At 59.1% G+C, this 24278-nt stretch overlaps 2 protein-coding genes and 1 non-coding gene across 5 annotated transcripts; 2 read left to right on the top strand and 1 right to left on the bottom strand.

The window, feature by feature from the left end:
• The first annotated feature begins 74 nt into the window (after positions 1-74).
• On the top strand, positions 75-4808 carry PHB2 (prohibitin 2). The gene is made up of 10 exons (XM_036865016.1): positions 75-398; positions 562-646; positions 956-1035; positions 1913-2097; positions 2517-2646; positions 2749-2852; positions 3267-3344; positions 3707-3783; positions 4293-4298; positions 4479-4808. The coding sequence occupies exons 1-10, from the start codon at positions 272-274 to the stop codon at positions 4504-4506; spliced, it is 900 nt and encodes a 299-aa protein (XP_036720911.1). The 5' UTR covers positions 75-271; the 3' UTR covers positions 4507-4808.
• Positions 2921-3175, top strand: LOC118902941. The gene has a single exon (XR_005021651.1). It is a non-coding gene; the product is annotated as a small nucleolar RNA U89 (small nucleolar RNA).
• A 3913-nt stretch (positions 4809-8721) lies between the features above and the next one.
• On the bottom strand, positions 8722-23894 carry PTPN6 (protein tyrosine phosphatase non-receptor type 6). Of its 3 annotated transcripts, none has more exons than XM_036865305.1 (16): positions 23675-23894; positions 18526-18648; positions 18133-18327; positions 15454-15643; positions 15180-15296; positions 14980-15093; positions 14726-14822; positions 14282-14361; positions 13958-14107; positions 12442-12573; positions 12176-12330; positions 10023-10090; positions 9770-9921; positions 9577-9668; positions 9087-9227; positions 8722-8950 (listed from the first exon to the last, which is right to left on the bottom strand). In XM_036865305.1, the coding sequence occupies exons 1-15, from the start codon at positions 23686-23688 to the stop codon at positions 9113-9115; spliced, it is 1794 nt and encodes a 597-aa protein (XP_036721200.1). In that variant the 5' UTR covers positions 23689-23894; the 3' UTR covers positions 8722-8950; positions 9087-9112. The 3 variants fall into 3 exon arrangements, with proteins under 3 accessions (XP_036721200.1, XP_036721199.1, XP_036721201.1); XM_036865304.1 differs by having other exon boundaries at positions 8722-8910; positions 23675-23892; XM_036865306.1 differs by lacking the exon at positions 23675-23894 and adding an exon at positions 18727-19557 and having other exon boundaries at positions 8722-8910.
• Positions 23895-24278: the final 384 nt, after the last annotated feature.

Here is a 24278-nt window from a genome sequence, read left to right as displayed (position 1 = left end):
CTGGCTGCAGGTGCTCCCGAAGCCGCTCTGGGAGGGCAGGGTTCCAGAAAGGGGAGGGAACTTCCAGAGGCGTGCTTCCTGTGCCGCAAGCTCGGGTCCGCCGCAGGCTGGGGGGAGAGTTTAGAAGGGAGCGCACTTCCGGTGCCCTTTCTCCCGCGAGCACCTGGGGCCCGGGCCCTCGTGCGGAGGGTGCGATCCGTAAACTGGAGAGCGGTAGAGGCGGGCCGGCACGCCCTTCGGACCACTGGTGCCGCCGGCCTCAGGACCGAACATGGCCCAGAACTTGAAGGACTTAGCGGGACGGCTGCCCTCCGGGCCCCGGGGCATGGGCACGGCGCTGAAGCTGCTGCTGGGGGCCGGCGCCGTGGCCTACGGCGTCCGCGAGTCGGTGTTCACCGGTGAGCAACCTCCGCCTGCCCTCCGGACTCCGCCCGACCCTTCCCGGACCCCTGCCCAGCCCCGCCAGGTCCCCGCGTTCACCCAGCCCCTCACCCCGCCCCACCAGAGGCTGGCACGGACTCTGAGCCCGGCCTGGGCTGACCCCTGCCCCTCTCCCTGCAGTGGAAGGAGGGCAGAGAGCCATTTTCTTTAATCGGATCGGAGGCGTGCAGCAGGACACCATTCTGGCCGAGGGCCTTCACTTCAGGTAATGGCTGGCAGAGCGGTCTGACCCTGATCCTTCACCCTTGAACGCCGACCCACCTATGGCTATGGGAGGACGTTCAGCGGGATTCCGCGCCGCTCTTTACCCTCCCCACCCCATCTCCCAGGACAGTGCGTGCCGGCCAAATCTTCAGGAGCACGTGCTGTTGTTCTCCGGAGGGAGAAGAGAAATTCTTTTTGACCGTGGTCATTAAGAGGAGGAGCAGGCCACGAAACATGTGGTGAAGGAAAACCGGACAAAACTAGGGAAACTGTAGTCTCCTAATCCCTGTCGCTGTTCCCTCCCCTCCAGGATCCCCTGGTTCCAGTACCCCATCATCTATGACATTCGTGCCAGACCCCGAAAAATTTCCTCCCCCACAGGCTCCAAAGGTAGGTCTGGGCACTGGGGCGTCACTGGCGGTAAACAAGGGAGCCTGGCCAGAGACTAGGCAAGATGGGAGTGTCAGATCTCTTGGGCCTTGGTTTCCACCTCTGCAAACAAGCTAAAATAAAGGTAGCTGCTTCTGGAGTTCAAGCAGTACTTTCTGGACACGCTGTGCGTTTGCACATTTTTCAACTGTTCCTCCCCCCGCAATGTAAACTCGGTGAGAGCATTGTTTGTCCTTTGTCTTAGTCACTGCCTAGATCAAAACCTTGTTTTAAAACCTTTCTTTCTTTTAATTCTTTGACTCATTAATCTACTGGTACGCTCTGTCCTGGGGAAACTTGGCCGCACTCTTCACTGGTGCACCTGTTCCCTCCTAGACTATTCACAGAAGCTGTGCCTTTGAGATTCCCCAGACCAACCCTTACACACATACACACACACACACACACAGGTACCCAATGAGGCAGGTAGCTCACCTGTAACGTACTGTTTTGCACGATTTTTAGTGCAGGTTGCTTAACATTCCCGAAACCTTAGGCCCTAAGAAATCAAGGATTCACAAAACACCATCTTTGTTCTCAAGTCCTTACAGTCTAGTTCAGGATTATGATACAGTGTAACAGAGCCTAAAGTAGAGGAGCAAAAAGAAAGGTCAGCTTTACTGGAGGAGGGTTGTGGGTAGAGAAGACTTGACAGTGGACAAGGACGCATTTGGTCTGTGCTGAGTCACTCCTCCCCGCGGGGCAGTTCCGGACCACAGGGCATTGCCCTGGGTATAGAGAGAAGCCAGAGGAGAAAATGCTTGGGGAGGGAGGCTTTGCTAAGAAGCCAGGTGAGGCCCCCGTGGCCTTGCCCAGCCACTGCTGACCTCACTCTTAGACCTGCAGATGGTGAACATCTCCCTGCGGGTGCTGTCCAGACCCAACGCCCTGGAGCTTCCCAGCATGTACCAGCGCCTGGGGCTGGACTACGAGGAGCGAGTGTTGCCGTCCATCGTCAACGAGGTGCTCAAGAGCGTGGTGGCCAAGTTCAACGCCTCGCAGCTCATCACCCAGCGGGCCCAGGTCTGACTCCGGCTCCCATCACCATCTGCATAGCGTCAGCATGTCCCTCCTAGGCCCAGCGCACTGGGTGTTAGGAAAGGGTAGTGACCCGAGGTCCGTTGCCACCAAAAAGCTGTGTAGATGGCCACCGTGGGAAACAAGGAGAGCCAAGATGGGAGCTCGATAACAGTTAGTGTCGGGCGGCGTGGGAGAAAAGTGGTCGAGGCGTGCGTGTGGGGTTGGTACAGCGTGGAGGACTCAGCGTGACCCAAGTCCTTCCCAGCTCAGCTGGCCTAGTAAGGAACTAAGAAAGAGTTAGCGCACTTTCTGCGGTTTTCTGGCGATCTAAGGATTCTGATGATCACAGCAGCACGCCTTCCTTTCAGTTCTCCAGTCCCCTCAATGCCCCTCTGCCCTCCCCTCCTCCCCCCGGCCCGCAGGTGTCCTTGTTGATCCGACGGGAGCTGACAGAGAGGGCCAAGGACTTCAGCCTCATACTGGACGATGTAGCCATCACTGAGCTGAGCTTTAGCCGAGAATACACGGCTGCTGTAGAAGCTAAACAAGTGGGTGAGTCGCAAGAGGAGTCAGGCAAGGGTTTCTGAGGAAGCAGGAGGAGGGATGGGGTTCCTGACACCTTACATCTGCGACCCCGATTCTCTCCCACCACAGCCCAGCAGGAGGCCCAGCGGGCCCAGTTCTTGGTGGAAAAAGCGAAGCAGGAACAGCGGCAGAAGATCGTGCAGGCCGAGGGTGAGGCTGAGGCCGCCAAGATGATATCCTTCTGCTGCAGAGCTCTCAGCCCAGCCCCTGGAACACTCTGCTTCCCATCCGGCCCTGTGGGCTGGCTGATGAGACTAAGGCGAATGCGAACCGTGCTCTTTGACCCCTGGGGGTTGGGGTGCCGGGTGGGATCTGAAGTCTTAGTGGGGCACCTGAGGCCTGGCTCCTCACTGTAAGGCAGATCAATAGCACTGCTGGCCTTGCCTCCATCTGTGCTGCTGCCTCCTGTTCCCGGCAGCTGCCTGCGGGGAGGCCTACAGGTGGGGGCAAAGTAGGGCTGGGCACGAGCCACCTGAGCGCAACCTCGGATCTGACAGCCCAGAGGATGGCTGAGTGAGCGGAGTCATAAGGGTGCGGCCCCAGCTGAGATCTGGCCTTGTGTGAACCCTTAACCCCACCCTGCTCACCTGGGAGAAGCTCTGGGCAAGAACCCAGGCTACATCAAGCTGCGCAAGATTCGGGCAGCCCAGAACATCTCCAAGACGGTGAGTGTGAGCTCAAGGCCGCCTTGAGGGGGGGAAAGTGTTTCTACACATTGAAATGAGGGAATTAGGATCTTGCTTGTTTGGATTTCTATTCAAACTGGCTTCTCTGACACTCCTTCTCCCATCAAAAATGATGTTCCCTGGGTGCCCCTGACCTTTTGTTCATGCCTCTTGTGGACCTAACACATCACAGTTGCTCGCTGCTCTGGATCCTTGTGTGAGCGCAGAAACCGTAGCTCTCACATCGCCACATCCCTGTTCGTAACCCACACAAGTTCCACCAGTGGTTACTGAATTGCAAGGGTAGGAATCAAGGTCTTTTTTGCTTGGTACAAACAGTCATCTTACTTTCTGCCCTGTAGATCGCCACATCACAGAATCGTATCTATCTCACTGCTGACAACCTTGTGCTGAACCTACAGGATGAAAGTTTCACCCGGTGAGAGACATGGCCTTCAGGTGGGGTGTTGACACAGAACAAGGGCCGGAGTCTGGCCGCTTGGGCTCTGGCGCCTGTTACCAGCTTACTCGTGTGACCCTTGAAAACACCATGTCTCTGAACCAGTTAGAAAAGTGGGTGGTTGACAATTCCTAACTTGAATCTCACGGGATTGATTTTATGCGATCCAATGGGATTATTCATGTAAAAAGCACTTTAATTGTAAAGTTTTAAGTGAGAAGTGGTAAAAGATGATATTGGCTGTTCTTCCTTGGGAGCTGCTCTGGGGCACGGAAGGATGCTAGGAAAGCAGGGGTGAGAAATGGCAGTGGCCAGGGAGCAAGTCTTCTTTCCAGAGCCTGAGATTCCCGGCTTCCAACATGCTTGTCTTTTTCTCTTGGGAGCGAAGGAGGGTTTAGAGTTGAGTGGGGCATGAAACTGTCGAATCACATGTACCTTTCTCTTGTCTTTCTGTGTTCCCTGTTCATCTGGTGACCTGGCGTCCACAGGGGAAGGTAAGTTGATGGTGCATCCTTGTTTCTATGGGGTCCTGCCTTTTCCCCACCACTTCACCTTTCTCACCTCCCCACCCACACATTCAGGGAGGAGGGTAGTTGAGGAGGGAGTGGCCCGAGGTGCTCTGCCTCTCACAGGTACGTCCCCTAATAATGTCACCGTCTGTCTCACTTCCACAGTGACAGCCTCATCAAGGGTAAGAAATGAACCGCTGAACAAGAACTCCACCCCCAAGGGAGGAAGTGGATCTTTTTCTTCCCCGGTTTTTGAGGAGCCAACTTGGGGCCCTACCCAGCCCCCACTGTCCTGCGATGGTCCCTCTGCATCTGTCCTCCCAGCCCTTCTCGGATGAAGACTGACCATTTTCAGGGGAGTGACATTCCTCCCGGTGTCGGCCAGGGGTGTTGGGACAGTGTGTGATTTCCTGCAGGGTTGATTCCTCCCTCGTGGTCAGAAGCAACAACCACCACCCCAGAGATTCTCAATAAATGTTTATTACTTAAGCTGAAGTCAAAGCCTCTGGTGTCTGAACTGGGCTGGGGAGGCACGCATGCGCACGCTCACACCGCGCACCCCTGGGTCCTTCCTCGTCTCTTCCAGCAGGGGGCGCGAGGACACCGGCCAGGGCAGGTAGGCAGAGCCGGGGCCTGCTGCTCTCACCCTGGAAGCCGGCAGAGCCGGATCCAGAACAGGACCCAGGGTGGGAACTGCGAGTCCTGGAGTCCGAGGCCAGCTGCACTCCCCACCCCACCCTCCTAAACCGCATCACCCCTTTGTTTACCAACATCTCCTTTTTTAAAGGCTGGAGCAGCTGTGGCTTTGCTGAGCTAGACCAAAAATCTGATGACCCCAACAGGAGCTGCTTCCTTGGTAACAGGGCTCCATGCAGCTGTGGGGAGACCACTTGTGCTCTTCAGGGGGTTTACGTGTTCAGACGGCTGGCGGGCCGTGTTGCCTCCTGCAGGCTACCCACACTTCCGTCTCTCAATCAGGGCTCGACCTCTGGAGGTGGGCTCTTCACTCCCACAGCCCTGGGCCCCCAACAGGACAGGCGCCTCCTCCCTCCCCGGCGCCGCCCTCGCTGAGGGTTGGGCGGCCACGAAACGAGGCCGCTGGCTGTGCCCACGTGCCACCCCAGCCGTGCCGGGGCGAAAGTGTAGGCGGGAATCCTGGAATTCTTAGTGGCGGGGTTAGAGGGCACAGGGCCTGGATTCACCTTCAGCTGCTTCGGTTTTTGAAGAAAGTAGATTAACTGTCCCCTGCTCTGCAGGTTGACTGTCATGAAAGGGACGGGGAGACAAAGCAGCTGTGGCCGCCCCAGCCCTGAGGAACTGGAAGCCCCAGGTGAGAGGTGAATGAGCAGAACGAGGCCGCCCAAGTCCCATCCACGTTTTATTTCCTTCGCATTCCCGAGGCAGGAAGAGGATGGAGGTGCCCAGAGAACCAGCGTGTTTCCAAGTCCCGCTGTGTCTCCGAGGCAGCCATTTTGTCTCCCATTGTTTCCCTTTCCTAGTGACTTACCCCCCCCCCATCCCCAGGGGTAAAGGTCAGAGGTTGCTGGTCTGGAGGCCTCCGTGGTCTTCAGGGCTCCCTGAAGGTCATTGGCGAGGGCACCGGCCGGAGGCCATCTTTACCAGACAGTGTTAGGAGCTTCACCATTAGACCACCCAACACTGTGCTGGAAGATGGACCCAGAGCCGGCCACAGGCGTCCGGGCTGAAGCTGGACAGTCGCTCCAAGGACCCTGGCCGCAGGCCAGCTGAGGTCCATTGAAAGTCTGCGAGCCAATCCCAAGCTCAGGGTCAAGCTGTGGGTTCTGGATCCTCCAGATGACAAATCACACTGGGTTGGGGGAGGGGCTGGGGCCATTGTGTCCCTTCCGTGGGCAACCAGCCAACAGCCAACCGAGAGCCACCTCTTTCTCAGCACCCTCTGCTCAAGAAGAAGGGGCCTCCAGGGCTGTGGGGAGGTTCGGGAGTGGGCGTCGCAGCCAGCTGGGCGCTGGGGGCCTGGGGCGGTGGACGTCGCTGGCACAGGGGCAGGGGCCTCCATCATTACCCGGCAGTATTAGAGACTCTCAACCAGCACCCAAACACTGCTGGGTAAGACGGGGGCCCCCACCCCACCGCCCGGCCGGGCCGGCAGTCCTCGCCCAGGCGCCCGGTGGAGCTGCGGAGCCCTGGCTCCCCTCCCCCACCGCCCGTGTCCCCGGGGACACTTCCGGGTGAGCCCGGCAGCCGCCACCAGGCCCACCCCGGGTTGCCGATCCACTGAGGCCGGGTCAAGGCTTCGGAAGCCCCCCGCCCATCTCTTCCCTGCCCTGAGCCCCCTCCCCGCCCCCCGCAGCCTGTCCCTGCCCCCCAGGCACCAGCTCACCGCCCTCAGCACCTCCCGACCCCGGCAGTCCCTCGCTCCGCCCCAGGACCCCTCTCCCGCCGACCTTTACCTGTCACCAGGCCGCCTGCCCCCCAGGGAGCGAGGGCCACGGAGAGGAGGAGGAATTGAGGCTCGGGATTCAAGGCCTAGAAGCCGCCCTGGCCTCCACTCTTCCTCCTTCCTTCTCTCCTGCCGGGCAGCGCAGGCTCCTACCTGGGCCCCGCCCGCCGCCCCTGCGCACAGGTGTGTCCTCCAGCCATAGGCTGCACCCCCCGCTGCCTTAACCCCTTCCCTCCCAGCGCCAGCCGCAGGCGCCTCCTCTGAGGCCTGGTCACCCCAGCAGGCCCCGACCCTCGGCCGTGGTCTCTCCTCTCGTACGTACCTGCCTCCTCTGCCCCGGGGCCCAGACCAGGCAGCCTGTTGTCGGAGGGACAGAGGGACGGGTTGTCTTCGCCCCCTTCGCCTTCCTCCTTGGCCTCGCCCCACGGCCACTCCCACCCCCAGCTAGCCCCTTCCCCCAGGCCCCTGCCAGAGAACCTGAGGGCAGAGAGGGCTCAGCTCAGCAGAGATTGGGTTGTGCCCCTGCCCGGTGCCCACCTGTGCTGGACATCCCGGCCTGTGGAGGGCAGGCGGGTCCCCCAGGGGCGCCTCCCTGTCCTCACCCTTCGTATTGGGGTGCCCGTCCCTGCCAAGAGTCCCAAGCTGGCCAGGAGCGTCGGCACTGACCCGGCCGATTCAAGTTCTGAGCTGCTCTCCTGCAGCCCTGGCTCTGCTCTCCAGAGGGACCGGGCACCCCGCCGGGCAGAGCTGCCCCTGGACCCACCTCACAGCCCTGGAGAGTCCAAGTCCCAGCCGCGGGCAGTCAGCCCGAGGGCGGTGAGAGGGGATGGGACCCGCCTTTCTTTTGTGTGGCTGAAGCTGGGATAGCAAGGGCGTTGCTGGGAGAGGGGCCCTGAGGCCCACAGGTGATTCTCCACCCACGCACCCCCTGGAGGGCGACAGCTCCTGGGAGCTGAGCTGTGCCGCCCAATCCCAGCTCTGCCCTCTCGCTCCCTACCCGCCCCCCCACCTTTGTTGGCGTCCTTCTTAATTCTTGTCTGTACTTATTCTATGTCTGTGGACTGTTTCTGGGTCTGCCTGCCCACCAGGACAGGAATTGTCGGGTTCACCATCATGCCCCAGCACTGCTCCAGTGCCTGGGACACAGGGACGCTCAATAAACAAAGTGTACGCTGAGTGAATGACCACCCAGCCTCAGCCGGCCCAGCAGCAGGAAGCCGGGCCTTCCCAAGTCAGACTCTCTCGGGCTCAACTCCCCAGGAGACTAGCGTTATCAAGCAACATGAAGCCTTAACGCAAAGAAGGAGTCATCGCTGTTGTCCACTCTGGACCCAGGGGAAGGAAGAGCGAACAAAAATAAAACTGAAACTCTGACCAACAGCCTAAGGGCTCTTAGTAGCCCCAGAAAGGGAGGAGCGTGGCGCCCCTTTGCACACCAGGTGCCCGGGGGAGGGAGGTTGGCCCTGGGCCTGTGTTAACTGGCCGTTGTTATCGATCTTCTTAGCTCCTGGATGTAGAAGTCAGGCTGGAGAATGTGGTTGTGTCCCCCTCGGGGTGACCCTGGCTGCGTCTCCAGGAATGCAGGCTCTGGGGCCAGAAGGCCTGAGTTAAAATAAAATCTTAGCTTCGCTGCTCAATAGTTCTGTGGCCTTGAGCAAGTTATTTAATCTCTCTGTGTCTCAGTTTCTCCCACTGTAAAATAGGAATGATACAGGTACCTCGGTTCAATGACCACTTTTAGTCTTTTCAACAGCGCCTGACACATGGCGAGAGTGGAACGAATGTCACCATCCCTGATCTCAGTCATCTTCACAACCACCCTGGCGGGACCATCCTCCACTTTAAAGGGACGAGATGGCGGAGGAACCCGGCCCACACTCACACTCGTGTGTCAGACTGTGAAGGCCCAGCTTTCTGTGTCCACATGTAGCACTCCCTGCCCACCTCCCCCTCCCGCCCAGGCACACAGAGTTAGAGACCCACACACAGTGACCTAGAGGCTTTATTTACAAGAGAAAGGCCTGGCCCTGCCAGGGGCCTTGCTGGGCTATATACAGGGGCTGGGAGAGGGAGGTGGGAACACGGCCATTTAAATTACAATGGAATGGGGGGCCAGGCTCCGAGGTTCAGGCTCTGGGTCTTCCACTGGAGGCCTCTGCAGGGACGGAGCTGAGGCTGCAGAGACAGGGAAGGAAGGGGTAAGAGGGGGTTGGACCTGGAGGGGGGGACAAGACACAGGTCTGGTTGGGCTGGGAAGACAGGGTGAGGCCGCAGCTGCCCCATCCATCCCATCCCGGGGAGAGCACGGGGCCTGGGGGGCCCCTGAGGGCAGGCCCGGGAGGGGCTCGTACCGTGGCCGCCGCAGGACAGGCCCAGCTCACTTCCTCTTCAGGGAACCCTTGCTCTTCTCCTTGTCCGCTGACCGCTGCTTCTTCACCTTCTCCTCTTTCTTGTTTCTACTGTGCACGTTCTCATACACGTCCTCCTTGTGTCTGCGGGCGGGGCAGGCGTCAGCAGACAGGGCAGGGGTCTCCAGCACCAGCAGCCCCTCGGGGCCACCCCATCTCACAGGTGAGCAAACTGAGGCCAGGAGAGCGAGGAGACCAGTCCTGACAGTGTCCTTACACTAGACTAGAAGCTCCTCTGGGGGCGGAGGCTCCACCTCACACATCAGTGCCTAGCACAGGCCCCACGTGGAGGGCACTCAGGAGACGCTTGTGAACACAGGTTGTAAGAACCAAGCTTGAACTTGAACCCGAACCTCCCTGGAAAGGACGGGTCGGGTCGGGCTGGGGAAGAGAAAGGGGCAGATGCTGGGAGGCGGGAGGTGGGGCCACTCACTTGGAGGAGGTGCGGACGGCCTTGGCATGGGCATTCTTCATGGCTGGGGGGTAGGTGATGTTCCCGTACTCCGACTCCCGGCCCTTCTGGGACTGTGGGAAGAAGTGTGGTGGGAGGCCGGTGGTCCCAGCAGCACCGGACAATGCCCACTGCCCCCCTCCCTCGGCCCCACCAGGCCATGCTCTGCCCGCACCTGCATGACCTCCAGCTTCTTCTTGGTGGTTTCGATGAACTGGGCGATGGCCACGTAGATGAACTTGTACTGCGCCTCCGTCTGCACCATGCCCGAGCGCTGGGCCCGTACCATCTGGATCGTCTTCTGGATGTCGATGTCACAGTCCAGGCCTGGCAGGGAGGGCAGCTGGACGTCAGGCCCTGGGCAGAGGTGGTGGACACGGGGGGCTGCTCCCCCACCTGCCCCCGCATCTCCCACAGGTCACCCTCACCCTTGGTGGAGATGCTCTCCATAAGCATGTCGATGACAATGATGGTGCCGGTGCGGCCGATGCCGGCGCTGGGGAGAGAAGGGGCACCATCAGAGACCCAGCCTGCACTAGCCGGGAAGCTGCGGCAGGGCAGGGGGGGCGGGGTGTCAGCGCAGCACCGGCAGGGGCGGGGCTTAGGGAACCGGCGAGATGTGAGGTGCAGGAACCAGGCAGGGTCACTGGGAGGGTAGGCAGGGTAGAAGTCTGCCCAGCTCTGCACCGGTGCTCATCACTCCAGCCAAGGGATTTGGGGGCAGAACCTGGCTCTCAAGTGCTAAGACGCTGCTCCCCAGACACGCATCACTTTCCTTCTTCCCAGCACCACACTCCACCGCCTGCTTCCACCCCTCACTCTGCCCCCCACCCCAGGAGGTCTGGGACCCCGTTCCCCGACCACATCCTGCCTGCTCCCCTGGCGCTCTGGGCCTCCCCGGCCCCCTCCCACAGCCTTGGCCCCAGCGAGGCTGCCCTCCTCGCAGCGGGAGCACCTTCCGGCAAGGCTCCATCTCCCTTTTTCTTCAGATCCTGATGGCAGGGCAAGGGCAGCGTCCAAGACAGCAGGCCTCGGGAGCCACTGGGCTCAGGAACCTTGGGGGAGCATCGCAGCAGGAAGTCTGCCTTCCCCCCGCCCTCTGCCGCCAGCCCTGGCCAAACAGACCCCAGGAGCCTCAGGACCGCACATAGAGCCCAGTCCCACCCCCTCGGCTAGGCCAGTCAGGCCAATGCCCTGAGGTGCACTGTCTAATTTCAAACCCAGATTGTCAAAAATAACACCCCCTCACCCACTTCCTTCCTGTAACGTCTAAATTAAGGCCATGGGGATTTCAAGAAGGGGGGGGGGAGGCACGGCCTGGAGGCAGAGTCCCTGAGGCAGCACGTGGGGGGCACCTCCAGACTCAGCCCCCCGGCCCTGCCCCAGGACGCGCAGTTGCTGGTGGGGCAGAAGGAGGAAGCCCCAGCCCTCGCGGCCCCGGGGTCACGTGGAGGGAGCTGGAAGGGAAGAGGACAGAGCAGATTCCCATTTCCCCGTTCCCTGCCTGACGTGAGCTATTAAAGCATTAACAGCTCCATTCTCGGGCATTTACTGTATTCCAGACACAGTGAGAGGGTCTCACACTCACAACAACCCTATGAGACCCTGATCTTACGGACAAGGAATCCGGGGGTCAGAGAAGGGAAGTCCTTTGCCCAAGATCGCACAGCCAGTGAGTGGAGGAGCTGGCATTTTGAGCAGCGGCGTCTGTCCAGGACCCTGTGCCTGCTGCCTCCCATCCCCCCAGGCCAGGCCCGTCTGCGGGACGCTGCCCCTCAGGCCTGATGGGGCACCTGCTCCTCCTTGCTGACCCCTCAGCTTCCCACCTGAGCAGGAACGGGGCCTCCTGACCATGAACATGAGGGTCTCCAGTGGAGCTAATGGTGCATGAGCCCAAGGGCTGAGTTGGGGGCACTGGCGGGAAGGGAGAGGTAGGTTGCAGCAATGAAGAAGCCTCAGCCCGCCACCCAGGGCTGCAGATGGAAAAGAGAAGGGATGGGGAGCTACACCAACCCCAAGGAGAAACACCAGAAACACCGGCTGAGTAGGCGCGTCTGAGAAAACAGGAGTGACCAGGACCTGGGTCTACCGTGAGCCCTGCTCCAGGCTCCCCCACTGACCAGTGGTGACCTGGCAGGAGGCTGGGCCTGCTTCCTCATCTGTATGTGGCAGGGTTGGACTAGATGCTACATCCAGGGAAGTCTCTGAGGAAGCCCACCCCACCAGGCACAGGATCAAACAATGGGCTTGGTTCAAGCTTAAGTTCCACCCATGGGTCTGGAGTCATCAAGGAACCCAGGGACTTCCCTGGAGGTCCAGAGGTTAAGACTCCTCGCTCCCAATGCAGGGGGCGCGGGTTCCATCCCTGGTGGGGGAATTGAGATCCCACATGCCACGTGGCATGGCCAAAACAAAACAAAACAAAAAACAGTATCAGGGAACCCAGAAGAGGTGGAGGCCAGGGGAGGCATTAAATGAGTTAATATGTAAATTGCTTACAAGTGCGCATGGCACTTAGCAGTACTCACTTGCCAGCTACTACTTTGATTATTATTGCTAATATCATCATTATTCTTCTCACCTGCAGTGCACGATGATGGGCCCTGGGTGAGGCAGACTTTCCTGCCGCTGGTTGATCTGGTCCAGGAAGCTGAGGACACCCCCAGGCTCGCTGGGGACCCCGTGGTCAGGCCAGCTCAGGTACTGGTAGTGCCAGATCTCCCGAACCAGGTCCCCCTGGGTCAAGGACATAGTCAGTGGCCCCTGCTCCCACGCGTGGCCTCATTCGACCCAACCAAAGAGAACAGGTGTGAGGAGGGCCCCGGGCATGGGGCAGGGGCCACTCACATTGTCCAGCGGGGAGACCTGTAAGGTGCGGAGTTTGTACTCAGCTGTGTCGTGTTCCCCGCAGTTGGTTACAGCGTAGAGTCCATAAACGCGCTGAGTGCCCACCTCTGGCCAGTATGGGACACATTTGTTCTGAAAAGGGAGGGTGAAGGTGGGGACTGAGGCCTGTGCCCACCTCAAGCAGGGCCTGAGTCCCTGGTGCTGGCCCCGTCAGCATCTGATGGATGAACAGATGAACTAGCCAAGAGTCAGAGACATAGGGCCTGGCTCGGCCTCTTACAGGTGGTGAGACCTCACCAGCCACTTAACAAGTCATTCAGTGCACGTTGGCTGGCACACGCACTGAACCTGAAGCTGTGCAAACCAGGCTGGAGTTACAGACACAATTAAGACGCAGCCTATGCCCCTGTGCCTGCAGGAGCTCACAGAGAGATAGGTGAGCAGGGAACCAGAGCCGCTGAGGAGCCGGGGGGGAGGGAGAGACTAATCCTCCCTCTTGGAACAGAGGAAATCAGGGACGGCTTCACAGAGGAGGGAGCATTTGAGCTGGGTCTTCAAAAAACGAGGAGTCGGGCTTCCCTGGTGGCGCAGTGGTTAGGAATCCGCCTGCCAATGCAGGGAACACGGGTTCGAGCCCTGGTCCAGGAAGATCCCACGTGGCCACGGAGAAACTAAGCCCGTGCACCACAACTACTGAGCCTGCACTCTAGAGCCCTCGAGCCACAACTACTGAGTCCACATGCCACAACTACTGCAGCCCGCATGCCTAGAGCCTGTGCTCCGCGACAAAGAGAAGCCACCGCAATGAGAAGCCTGCGCACCGCAACGAAGAGTAGCCCGCACTCGCCGCAACTAGAGAAAGCCCGCGCGCAGCAACGAAGAATCAACGCAGCCAAAAAGAAAGAAAGAAAGAAAATTTAAAAAAAACAAAGCGAGGAGCCTGTCAGGCAGAGAGAGCGCAGAGCCAGGAAGCCAGTCCCTAGCAGAAATGAGCTCGTGCAGAGGCGTGGAGGCCTTAGGGAGCCTGGCCGGTCAGAGGCAGTGAGGGCTGCAGGACAGCCATCAGGCCTGGGCGCCGGGCCCGGCAGGGTGACCGTTCTGAAGGCAGCTGGGGGCCATGGCAGCGTTCCCAGAGGGAGCCGCCTGGTGCAGTGTGTGCTCTGCACGGGTCACGGCCACTCCACTGCAGAGGGTGCCGTGGGAAGGGGGCGGCCTGCAGGCAGGGAGGTCGCTTGCCCGTGGGGTGAGGGTTTGGGGCTGACTCCAGAGACTATTACGAGGCCGAGAGGACAGGAAGGGCTGCTGCCCAGAGCGGGACAGAGGGACACTTTAAGGAAAGAGGCCGCTGGAAATCTGGGTCTGGTGGTCAGGGGAGCCCAGGGTGGCAAGCAGGGATCCGGGAGTCAGCGTGTACCCAGGCCTCGTGCCTCAGTTTCCCAACAAGGTAGGACCCTTGCCCTCCGAGGTGCCCCAAGTCTCTTTGGCTTAATGGTGGTGGACGACTACTGGGGCTTACCCGGCCCTTCTCCACCTCCCGGGTGGTCATGACGATGACACGGGTGTTCTCCTGCCACACCATCTGCCAGAAGTCGATGACTGTGGCCTCCAGGCAGCCCTGGCTGGCGATGTAGGTCTTAGCATTCTCATCGGGGCCTAGCAGCTGGTTCTGGACGCGGGTGCAGAGACACGCAGGACCGTGAGCCCCTCGCACCCCTGCCACATTCAGCCACCCAAGGCAACAGCTCTGGCTTCGCCCGTGCATCTTTGGACCCAGCCCCCCAACGAACGGGGGTCCCCAGGGCCCAGCCCCCCCTCCCCCATGACCGGCGGGCACACCCACCTTGACGTAGTTGGCGTTAATGTAGTCGGACCCAGGGATGTTACTGTCGCGTCCCTGCAGGACCACTCGGCTGTGGTCGACTGGGAGCGGGCAGAGAGGAAGCAAGAAAGGCGTGGGTCAGACCCTTCCTGAGTTGCCAGGCCTTTCTTGCCCAGAAGCCACGAGCTCTCAGAGCCCTGCGGGCAGGCAGGGATGGGGGATCTGTATGGGGTGGGGCTGGAGGTTTCAGAGGAAGAAGGGGGTGGGGGTGGTGTGCCGGAGGCCCCTCTGGGAGGAGCAGAGGCTTTCTGGCGGAGGGGAGGCTCTACTGCGGGTGGAGAGGGGTCCCCCCTTGAGCTGGGGGAAGAGACCCTCTGAGCTGGGGGGAGGTCGGCTGGCAGAAGGGGAGTTTCCTGGGTGAATGGCTGGGGGAGGGCTGGAGGCTGCCCAGGGATCGGCACTCACACGGAAGGATGTTCTTGTAGCGGTTCTTGCTCTTGTTTTCTGGCCGCTGCCCTTCCAGCCGCTGGTGCAAGTTCTTCACCTCCTGCTTCTGCAGACTCTGTGGGGCAAGAGGGGGAAATGGAGCCCCAGGCCCTGGAGAAGGGCCGTCCACGGGTGGCGAGGACGTGGGGCAGATCAGAGTAAGGGGTGGGGCGAGAGGGGACGGGGTCTGCCTGGGACCCCAGGCCCTTTGTCCTGCTGGTCCCATCACGCACCTCAAACTCCTCCCAGAAGCCAGCCTTGGCTGTGTCCTCCGACTCCTGCTTCTTGTTCAGTTCCAAGACCCGGTTCTCAATGTCAGCTGCGTTCACCCTCGTGGCGTAGTATGGCTGGGGCGAGGGAGGGCGAGAAGTCAGCCGCTTCTAGAGCTCAGAAGCTCAGGGGAAGGAAGGAGGCAGCCAGGCCCAACCCTCACCTGCCGCAGGTAGACGAAGGCGCCCGAGGCCTCCTCGATCCCCGTCCTCTTGAAATGCTCCACCAGGTCCGTGAGGCTGTCGAAGGTCTCCGAACCGCCCACTGTGTAGCGTCCACCCTGAGGGGGGCCGAGTCAGGCCACCTCTCAGGACCCGAGTCTCCCTCCCTGGACCCCCAGCCTCAGCCCGAAGCCCAGGCTGACCCTCTCCACGGGCAATGCTGGAGCACAGATGGGACCCCCAGCAGGATGCCGCCCCACTAGCCAGATGCCTTACCTCACACATGACCTTGATATGGGTGACTCTGAGCGGGGAGCCCGGCCCAGCCTTGGGCTGGTCGCTGAGCACGGACAGCACAAAATCTCCAGGCTGGCTGAGACTTTCACGCACGAGAAAAGTCCAGGGCTCACCCTTGGCCTGCAGCAGTGTCTCTGCCTGCCCTCCAGACATGTGGCCATGGTACCACCTAGAGAAGACAGCATCCGGGGAGTTGAGACCGAGGCCAGGGGCAGGTGCTGGGTAGACATTCACGGAGGGGGCAGGGAAACCGGGCACCTGCCACGTGCAGGCACTCTGCTGTATGCTTTCAAATCCACCACCATCACAAAAATGCTGAGAGGTAGATACTACCCATTCTGCAGATGAAGAAACTGAGGCTGGGTGATTGCACACTGGCCCAAGGCCCTTGCTGATAAGAGGCGAGCCTCAGGACTTCTAAGCAGGCCCACCTCTGAAAGTTTAAGACAAAGGCAGACAGGCAGGCCATATCCAGAATATTTGGAGGGGAGAAACCCAGGAAGGGTCTCCATGAAAGGCAGGGCTGGGCTAGGGAAACAAATGCAGAGGCCAAACCACAGAGAGTGCTGGGGATGGGAGAGACGGAAGTCACAAGGGAGGCATGATGGGGAGAAGTTCCCCAGGGGGACCGGGAAGGCAGACAACCCCGCTGGGTAAGAGTGGTTTGGGGGCTCTGGGGTGCCTGGGATGATGTCACTGAAGGAGCTGTTAGAGGGGCTCAGAGGGGCTCAGAGGGGCAGAAAGCAGAACTAGGACCTTTCCCCAAAGCACACCCCCTTCCCAGGAGGAAACTGTAGCCCCGCAATGCCCAGCCCCACAGGAAACCACGTGATGGAAAAAACACAAAACTCCTTCTGGGGAGAGAGTGAGAAGTGAGGTTGTGAGGTTTCCTCAGCCCAGGGACCAGGGGCGGGGGGGCATTTTCCAACCGCAGGAATGGGGAGAAGGAGGGAGGGGGCCAGTCTGTCCCGCCCCATCTCACTCCTGCCCCAAGGAGACTGCAGCTCAGAGACTTCCAGAGTCTCCTGCCCTGTCCAGGACCCCCTGGGCCACCCCATCCCATCACTCACTCGGGGATAGGCCAGGTCCCCAGGGCTATGGAGAGGGGGCTAACCCGCTTCCCCCAGGCCCCAGGATGAGGAAGTTTCCATGCAAATGTCAGGCTGACCACAGGGGAGAGCTAGCCAGTGAGGGGACAAATGCAAATTCCCGCAGAGGGGGTGGGGCAGCTGCGAGAACACAAGCTGAGGTTTGGAGAAAGAGCCTCCTCCACACACTCCCGGGGTCAAGGGTGAGCCCAGGCCTCCTGGCACAGGTAACCAAAAGGGCCTCTTAGGGTCAGCTGCCCTGGTCTTGATTCCCTCGACTTCTCCCAGCCGCAGTTGGAACCCAGGCTTCAGGCCCCTCCCAGGGGGTCTGCTCAGCTCCATCCCTCTTCCAGCTCCACCCTCTTCCTGCAGCAGCCAGCAGGGCAGATCCTGGCCCAGACGAGGAGGAAGCCAGGACATGAAGAGCTCAAGAGAGTCTGGGTGGAAAATCCCCATGAATGTTGCAGGTGGGGTGCAGGAAAAGGGGCAAGAGGGGGCAGACACCAAGGAAGGGCAGTCACCAGCAAGGTCATCAATGTGGCTTCCCTCCTGGAAGAGGTAGCTTCACAGGAAGTGGATCAGTGGCTCCACGTTCACGGGAAAGAGGCCTCCAGGGGTGGGCCCCAGGGCCTTTACCTCAGCCTCATCCAGGGCTAAGTTTCAATCACTGACTTGGAAAAAATATGAATGCACATTGGGAGGCACGCATGTCAGAGAGACTGAAAGCGGACAAAATCAAAGTTCAGAATCATTTCAACAATCGATACACAAATACAGGACAAGGGCAAGTTGACTTGACCCCAGGAGTGTGAAAAATAAACCCAGAGTTGTTCAGCTGCCCTTCCCCTTAATAGGAGCTGTCACGGAGATGAAGCTATAAAATGAGCCATGGACTCACGGACCAGGACCCTAACCATGTCCTGCTGAGTGTTAGGGTCCCACCACCCTCCACCTGTGCACTGGGGAGACTGCATGGGAAGCAGCCAGCCCAGTTCTGGGGACCACATCTTTGGAGCCAAAAAGATGCCTGGAGCGTTACCCTGTGCCCAGGTACTAGGCCCCTTACACACCTATCACACAGTTTTCAATGATCTGGGTTCTGGTCAAGGGACTCGTCCAGCTCCACCCAGCCCAAGGGGGCAGACCTGTCCTCACGGGGTTGCTGAGATGAGGCACCAAGTGTCCTCATAAACGCTGGTCCCTATGCTCTTCCTCAACATCAGCCTCTCCCTGTATTAACCCCTGCTGGGGAGGGAACAGTTACAGGAGAGCAGATTCTGTTCCAGGTAAGAAGAAGTTCTTTCTAACAACAGAGCCAGACTGCTGGGAAACACAGCCACGAGGAGTGGCCTCTCGGGCACTAGCAGAGCCTGGGCTGCTGGCAGACAGGGACCCTGGAGAAGGGCGAGGTGACCTTCTCTTCCTCAGGGGTTGATGGAAAGGGGCCCCAGGATCACATGGAGGGAAGAGGCCCACAGAGCCCTGAGAAGGAGTGGGGGCGGGGAGGGGCACTTGGGGTGGAGGCCAGCCCACCTCTCTGTGGGCTGGGCCAGGGTGCGGAGCCCCTCACCTCTCACTGGTGGGGTCTGAGCAGTTCAGCGGGTACTTGAGGTGGATGACGGTGCCATCGCGGTCCTGCAGGACGCCCTGCTGCTGCGTGTAGAACTCCACCAGCTCCGTCAGCGTCGCGAACTTCTCCCCTCCATACAGGTCGTAGAAATCCCCCGAGTTCTGGATCCGAATGTGGGTCACCTGATCCCCCACCCTGCAGGGCACCGGGCGGCGGTGAGGCCGGTGGATGCGAGAGCGGAGGGGGGGGCGGGGTGGGGGATGGGCGGGGGTCCTGGGCAGGGAGCGCACACGGGGGCGGGGTGGACACACACAGGGCCGGGACGCGCTGGGGCCTGGGCAACCAGAGTGAGAGGCCGAGTCCTGGCCCCCGCTAGAGCCTCGGGCCACCCACCTGACGGAGAGGGAGAAGTCGCCCTGGTTCTTGCGACTGGGCCGAGCCAGGAAGCTCCCGTTGACCCCTCGGCCCTTGAGCAGGGTCTCGGCATCCAGCCCACTGAGGTCTCGGTGAAACCACCTGGGAGGCCGGGAGGGCAGTGAGGAGAGGGCCCTGGGGCACCCCACCTCCTGCCTACCCAGGGTCCCCGGCCCTTACCTCACCATCCTGGGGGTGCCCGGGGGGAAGGGGGTGCAGGCAACAGGGTGGTGCCGCTGAGTCCGGGCAGGCGGAGAACGCCGGGGCTAAGCCTCGCGAGGCTCTCAGCGCCCAGGCCACCTCACCACCGCGGTCCTGGTTCTGGGGCTGCCACTCCACTGGCCTGGGGCAGCCGGCAGGGCGGGGACAGGAAGGGGCGCGGCCGACCCCTTGGGGGAACTCACTCTACTTCTCGTTTTAGAGCAGAGTGGGGAGAAGCTGCGCAGGGTGGCAGTGGCGAGGTGGGGGGGGGGCCCACTTCCCATACGCCTGCCATCAAAGGCCTCGGGAGCGCGGCCCTCCACACGTGGGGGGACACCCGAGTAAGGACACACGTGCGCCTGGCGCACTCCGGGCGCAGACCATGCTCGGTACGTGGGAAGCCGCCCAGCCACGCGCCGTCTACTCCCGCTCCCCCAGCCACTTCCACGCAGCCTTCCCTGGTCCAAGCCACTAATAATGGTGACGGTGGCAACTGTCATTAGTGGAGTCCGTATGCCAGGCACTGTACTGTATGATATTTACATGCCTTATCTCAGGTGTCATCACCATAGCCCCGTGAAGCAGGTACCTTCGTTATCCCCATTTTCCAGACAAGGAACCTGGGGCTCGGGGAGTGTAGGGAGTTCGCCCAGGGTCAAACAGTCAGTAAGTGGCAGTGTCGGACTGCAAACCAGACGGCCTGGTTCCAAAGCCGGTGATTTTAACTACTGTATGCCAGGCCTCAGGGCTTCAAAGAACAGAGGTTGGAACTGTACTCCAATAAAAAAATAAAGAGCTGGGACTTCCCTGGTGGCACAGTGGTTAAGAATCCACCTGCCAATGCAGGGGACACTGGTTCGAGCCCTGGTCCGTGAAGATCCCGCATGCTGCGGAGCAACTAAGCCCACGCGCCACAACTACTGAGCCCATGCGCCTAGAGCCCGTGCTCTGCAACAAGAGAAGCCACCGCAATGAGAAGCCCGCGCACCGCAACAAAGAGTAGCCCCCGCTCGCCGCAACTAGAGAAAGTCCGCGTGCAGCAACGAAGACCCAATGCAGCCAAAAACAAATAAATAAAAGAAAAGAAATTAAAATAAATTTTTAAAAAAATGACTCCATCTTGCAATGCAGGGGACACCAGTTCAATCCCTGGTTGGGGAACTAAGATCCCACATGCCACACATGCCACAACTAGAGAGAAGCCCGCACACACACCGCAACTTAAGCGAAGAGCCCGCACACCCCAACTAAATCCTGACGCAGCCAAAAAATAAATAAATAAATATTTTTTAAAATAAAATAAAAATAAAAAGCTAAAAAAAGAACAGAGGTTGGGAGACTCTTCTATTAGGGTCACAGTGGGAGGGGGAGACTCAGTAATTGCCAAGGCCGGGAAGATGCCTACAGAGGGATGCCCTCCCCTCCCTTGACACACACAGCTGAAGAGGTGCCCTGGGGCAGAGGGATAGACAGAATGACCCCTATGCCCTGTGCAACTTGCACCTTCTCTGCTTCTTGTCCTCAGGCTTTGGCCCGTCCATCTAGCCCCAACCCTGCAGTCAGGTAAGGAGCAGACCTAGGGAAGCAGGTGGGGGCGGAGCCACCAGCCCCCATGGGTGCGTCCACCCTATGCCTGAGCTGTAGGTTCTTGCCAAGGGGGTCTGGTCTGAATCCGCTGGAGTTCAGGACTCTGACCAGAGGCCTGTCTCCTGGGACTGGGGCTGGGGGCCCAGGGCCTGCCAGGGCTTATTCTCAGGGCCGGTTGACCTGGAGAGGCCCTAAACACTAAAAGCTTGTCATGCTCCCTGTAATTCCAAATACAATCACAAACATCCCCAAACCAAAGTAAGAGGAAATAAGCCCAACGGAACAGACGCAAGAAACTCCTGTCGGTGGCTTCCCTAGGGAGGGGGACCAGGTGGCTGGAGGAGAGGGCTGGGAGGGACCTTTCCTTCTCCCTTCCACCTTTTTGAAGGTTATATCATGGGCATGTATTACCTTTATAAAAATAAGTAAACTGCCTGGGAGCTCGCAATTCCTGGGACACTTCTGGGCTACTGGGAATGCTCTACATCGCAATCTGGGTGGTGTATACACGGATGGAATAAATGTGATGTTCAATATTCGTGCACATGATGTATGCTGTGCCTCAAAAAATAAGGAAAATAAATAACAAAGTGTTCAAGCCCAACAAAAGTCTATTTTCTTATGTTGGCTACTTCATCATTTTTTGAACATCAATTTCCCCCCCACCCCAAAAAGGGCTTCTTTTTTCCGCCTCTTTCTGGGGCCCTGGGAGCCTTGCTTGGTCTGTTTATTGCATGGTCTAACACTGACTACCTCCAGTCTTGGACAGCTGCCCTGAAAGACCATGAAGTCACCCCCACAGCAGGGGGCAGTAAGGAGGAGGACATCGGCGTCTCCACCACAGGGGGTCCACTGCCGGTCTGGATTACCTCCAAGTGGTCAAAACTTAGCACCATGCCTCGCACAGAGTGTGTGTCCAATAACCAAGCTCATCCGGACCCATGCACATACATGGTCACAAGCCCAGGTCCGGTCCTACACATGCACACCCTGCTTGTCATATACAGATGAGTATACACCCACACACACACAAACAAGCACACAAGCATCCACTTATGCACACACAGTCCCACTACATGCACCTCACCATTCATGTCCATCTACGCACGTACCTGGTTGGGTGCAAACACCCACATGTGGACACCACATCCTGACCACACACGAAGCTGCAGGTCCATGCTCAGCACTAAACACTCCCTGCACCCTGGCCACAAGCCACTCTCCTTCTGGAGCTTACACCACTTGGTGGAGAGAAACTAACTAGGAACCCGGAAACTCCTGACCATGGAAGAAGCAGGAATTTCTCTGAAGGGAGTCAAGCCAGAAGACAGACAGACACCAGGATGAGATGTACTGTCTCTGCTGTCCTCTGGCAGGAAAATAAATAAGAAGCACCTCCCTTCCCTTGACATAAGTGCTCTGGAGTTCACAGAGCACTTGCACACACACACAATCCCATTTGGGCCTCAGACATCCCTGTGATGTAGGAATTATTTTTCTGAATTTTTTTTTTAAGGGAGGAAAACAGGCTCAAGGAAGCTCAGAGTTACAAAAGTAAGGGCCTATTAATTCCGAAGAGAAAATTATTCACTTGGAAAGCAAGGAAATAAAGGTAGAGATGAAGATCAAGGGGGATGCAGAAAGACAGGCAGTCTGAAAGAGCAAAGAAGGTGAAATAATATCTAGAAAGTTCTTGAAGTTCCCTGAGCCTCAGTATCCCTACCTGATAAATGGGCTTAACAATATTTCCCAAATACTGATACAAAAGACCAATATGAAGTAAGTTTTTGGCACGAACAGCTTTTATGTGACATTATTAATCCACATGCCAACATTATTTAGTAGGTCTCATTAGCCCAATTTTAGAAACAAAAACTAAGCCTCAGAGAAGTAACTTGCCCAAGGTCACAAGCTAGTAAAGGGAAGGCAACAAACCAAGGCTGTCTGACGTGAGGCCACTGCCCTTCCCACCACACCAACCACTGCTGGAGAAGGAGGCAGGGCACTGGCACAGCCCATGATGAGGCCACAGGGGCCGGCACTCCTGCAGAGGCAGGATCTGCAAAGGCACCCGGGGGGCAGGCACAGGACCCACTGGAGCAGCGCTAGGTGGGAGCAGGGCACTGTGGCTGAGCTGAGTTGCTCTCAGAGGCTGGGACCCATGGCAGAGGGTCTCACAGGGCCAGGCTGGGGACCCAAGGAAGGATTCTGTCCCAGGAGAGGCCTTGCCAACCACCTGGTAGGAAAACGACCGAGGTGGGAGTGCGGAAGGGATCAGGGACCAGACAACTCAATCAGAACCTTGACATCAGGGCTGAAGGAGACAAGGTGTGCACTGGGGGAGGCAGGGCACACCCCAGGGCAGATGTCAGTGTGAGAAGCAAGAACCTGCAGGACTCGGGGGTGACCAACCCATCAACTCACCAACACGCCAAGCAGGTCCTCACTGTAGCATCCAAACTCCAGCAAGGCCCGGTCCGTCCCGGCCCTCCCCACTGGCCTACTCTGCTGCAGGCACTGTCGTTTAGTTTGTTCTCACAGCAGGGCCTTTGCACTGGCCGTTCCCTCTGCCCAGGGGCACTGGAGCCTGGCTCCTCCTCCTTTTCCTCCAGGTCACAGCTCCTGTATCACCTCCTCAGGAAAGCCTTCCCTGCCCCCTCCAGCCAATGATGCCACTGGCACCCCAGTCACTTACTAGCACGTGAAGCTGTTTCATTTTCTGGGTAACACTTCTGAGAACCTGCAATTATCCTATTTAGTGGGTTCCTTGGGCAGTCTGTCACCTTCCACTGGAGTGAGTGAAGCTCTGTGAGGGCAGGGACCGTGTCTCTCTTGTTTGCTACGGTATTGGCAGCACCTTAAAAAGCACCTGGCATATAATAGATGCTCAACAGGTATCTGTTGAATGAACTGATGCAGAGTGAAGGGAAACTGAAGGAAATCTGAATGAAGGATACTGGGAAGTTGAGTGGGAACAGGGGAGCCTTCTCAGATTTGCCTTTCAGATGTGTAATGTTTCACACGACATGGGCTCCCCAGGGGGACAGATCCTAAGCAGATGGCAGAAGCAGGGGACCAGAGGGTGAAGGGAGAAATGCAATGGTGAAAAGAAATATGCGTCTGTCAGGGAGAAAGTGCTAGAGAGGGGGGGCGGGGGGGGGTGCAGAGGGCTACAAATGAGCCTGGAGTTCCTGACATCTTTCGGGGAAGCAGACCCAGGGCAGGGGGCAGGGGCAGGTCGCACTCGTGGTCACACACCTGTCAGGAGTGAGCAGAAACACTGCCCCTCCCCCCCAAATGAACAGGGGACCGTGATACCCAAGTGGAGCAGGGGACTTACCCATGGGACAGCATTTCCCGAGAGGGGTAGGGAGTCACAGGCAGATGGCCACAGGGGGCGGGGCTGAGCCCGTGGCGCAGCCGTGCGGTGGCCCAAGGTGAGGAAGAACACTCAGAACTCGGCCACTTTCCTCTCGATGCTGCCCGCCAGGCCAAGACACCACAGGGACAAGCCCATGGACTTAATAAACCCGGAACAGGGACAGGTGGGGAGGGGCTGGCCTCAGACCGCCCACAGCAGCTGGCTTCTCCCTCTAGCCCCAGGCCGCAGTCCAGCGCCGCCTGCCTCTCCCCCGCCTCCTTCCCTGGGGAAGGGAGGAGCCACCTGGAGCTCCACCTGGCGCTCCGGCCAACGGAACTGAGGGAGGATGGGTGCTGCGGGCAGAGACCAGGAAGTAACCCTGGCCAAGGGAGCACCAACCAATGGGGGAGCCTCCCAGCACGCAGAAGCCAAGGGGCCTCAGGAAAAGCCCAGGAAGCCCCACTCCTCAGAGGCGGGGCTGCCCTGTGCAGGCCCCCCAACCCAGGGCGTTGAGGAGCCGGCCCCTCCTCCCACTCTGCCCTGGAGCTGGTTGGGCCCAGCAGGAGCACGGGGAGGATCTGGA

The sequence above is a fragment of the Balaenoptera musculus genome, chromosome 10, assembly GCF_009873245.2.
Source record: "Balaenoptera musculus isolate JJ_BM4_2016_0621 chromosome 10, mBalMus1.pri.v3, whole genome shotgun sequence".
Classification (NCBI taxonomy): Eukaryota; Metazoa; Chordata; class Mammalia; order Artiodactyla; family Balaenopteridae; genus Balaenoptera; species Balaenoptera musculus.
The sequence above is the reverse complement of the archived record's forward strand: the minus strand, read 5'-3'. Positions and strand labels throughout refer to the sequence as shown.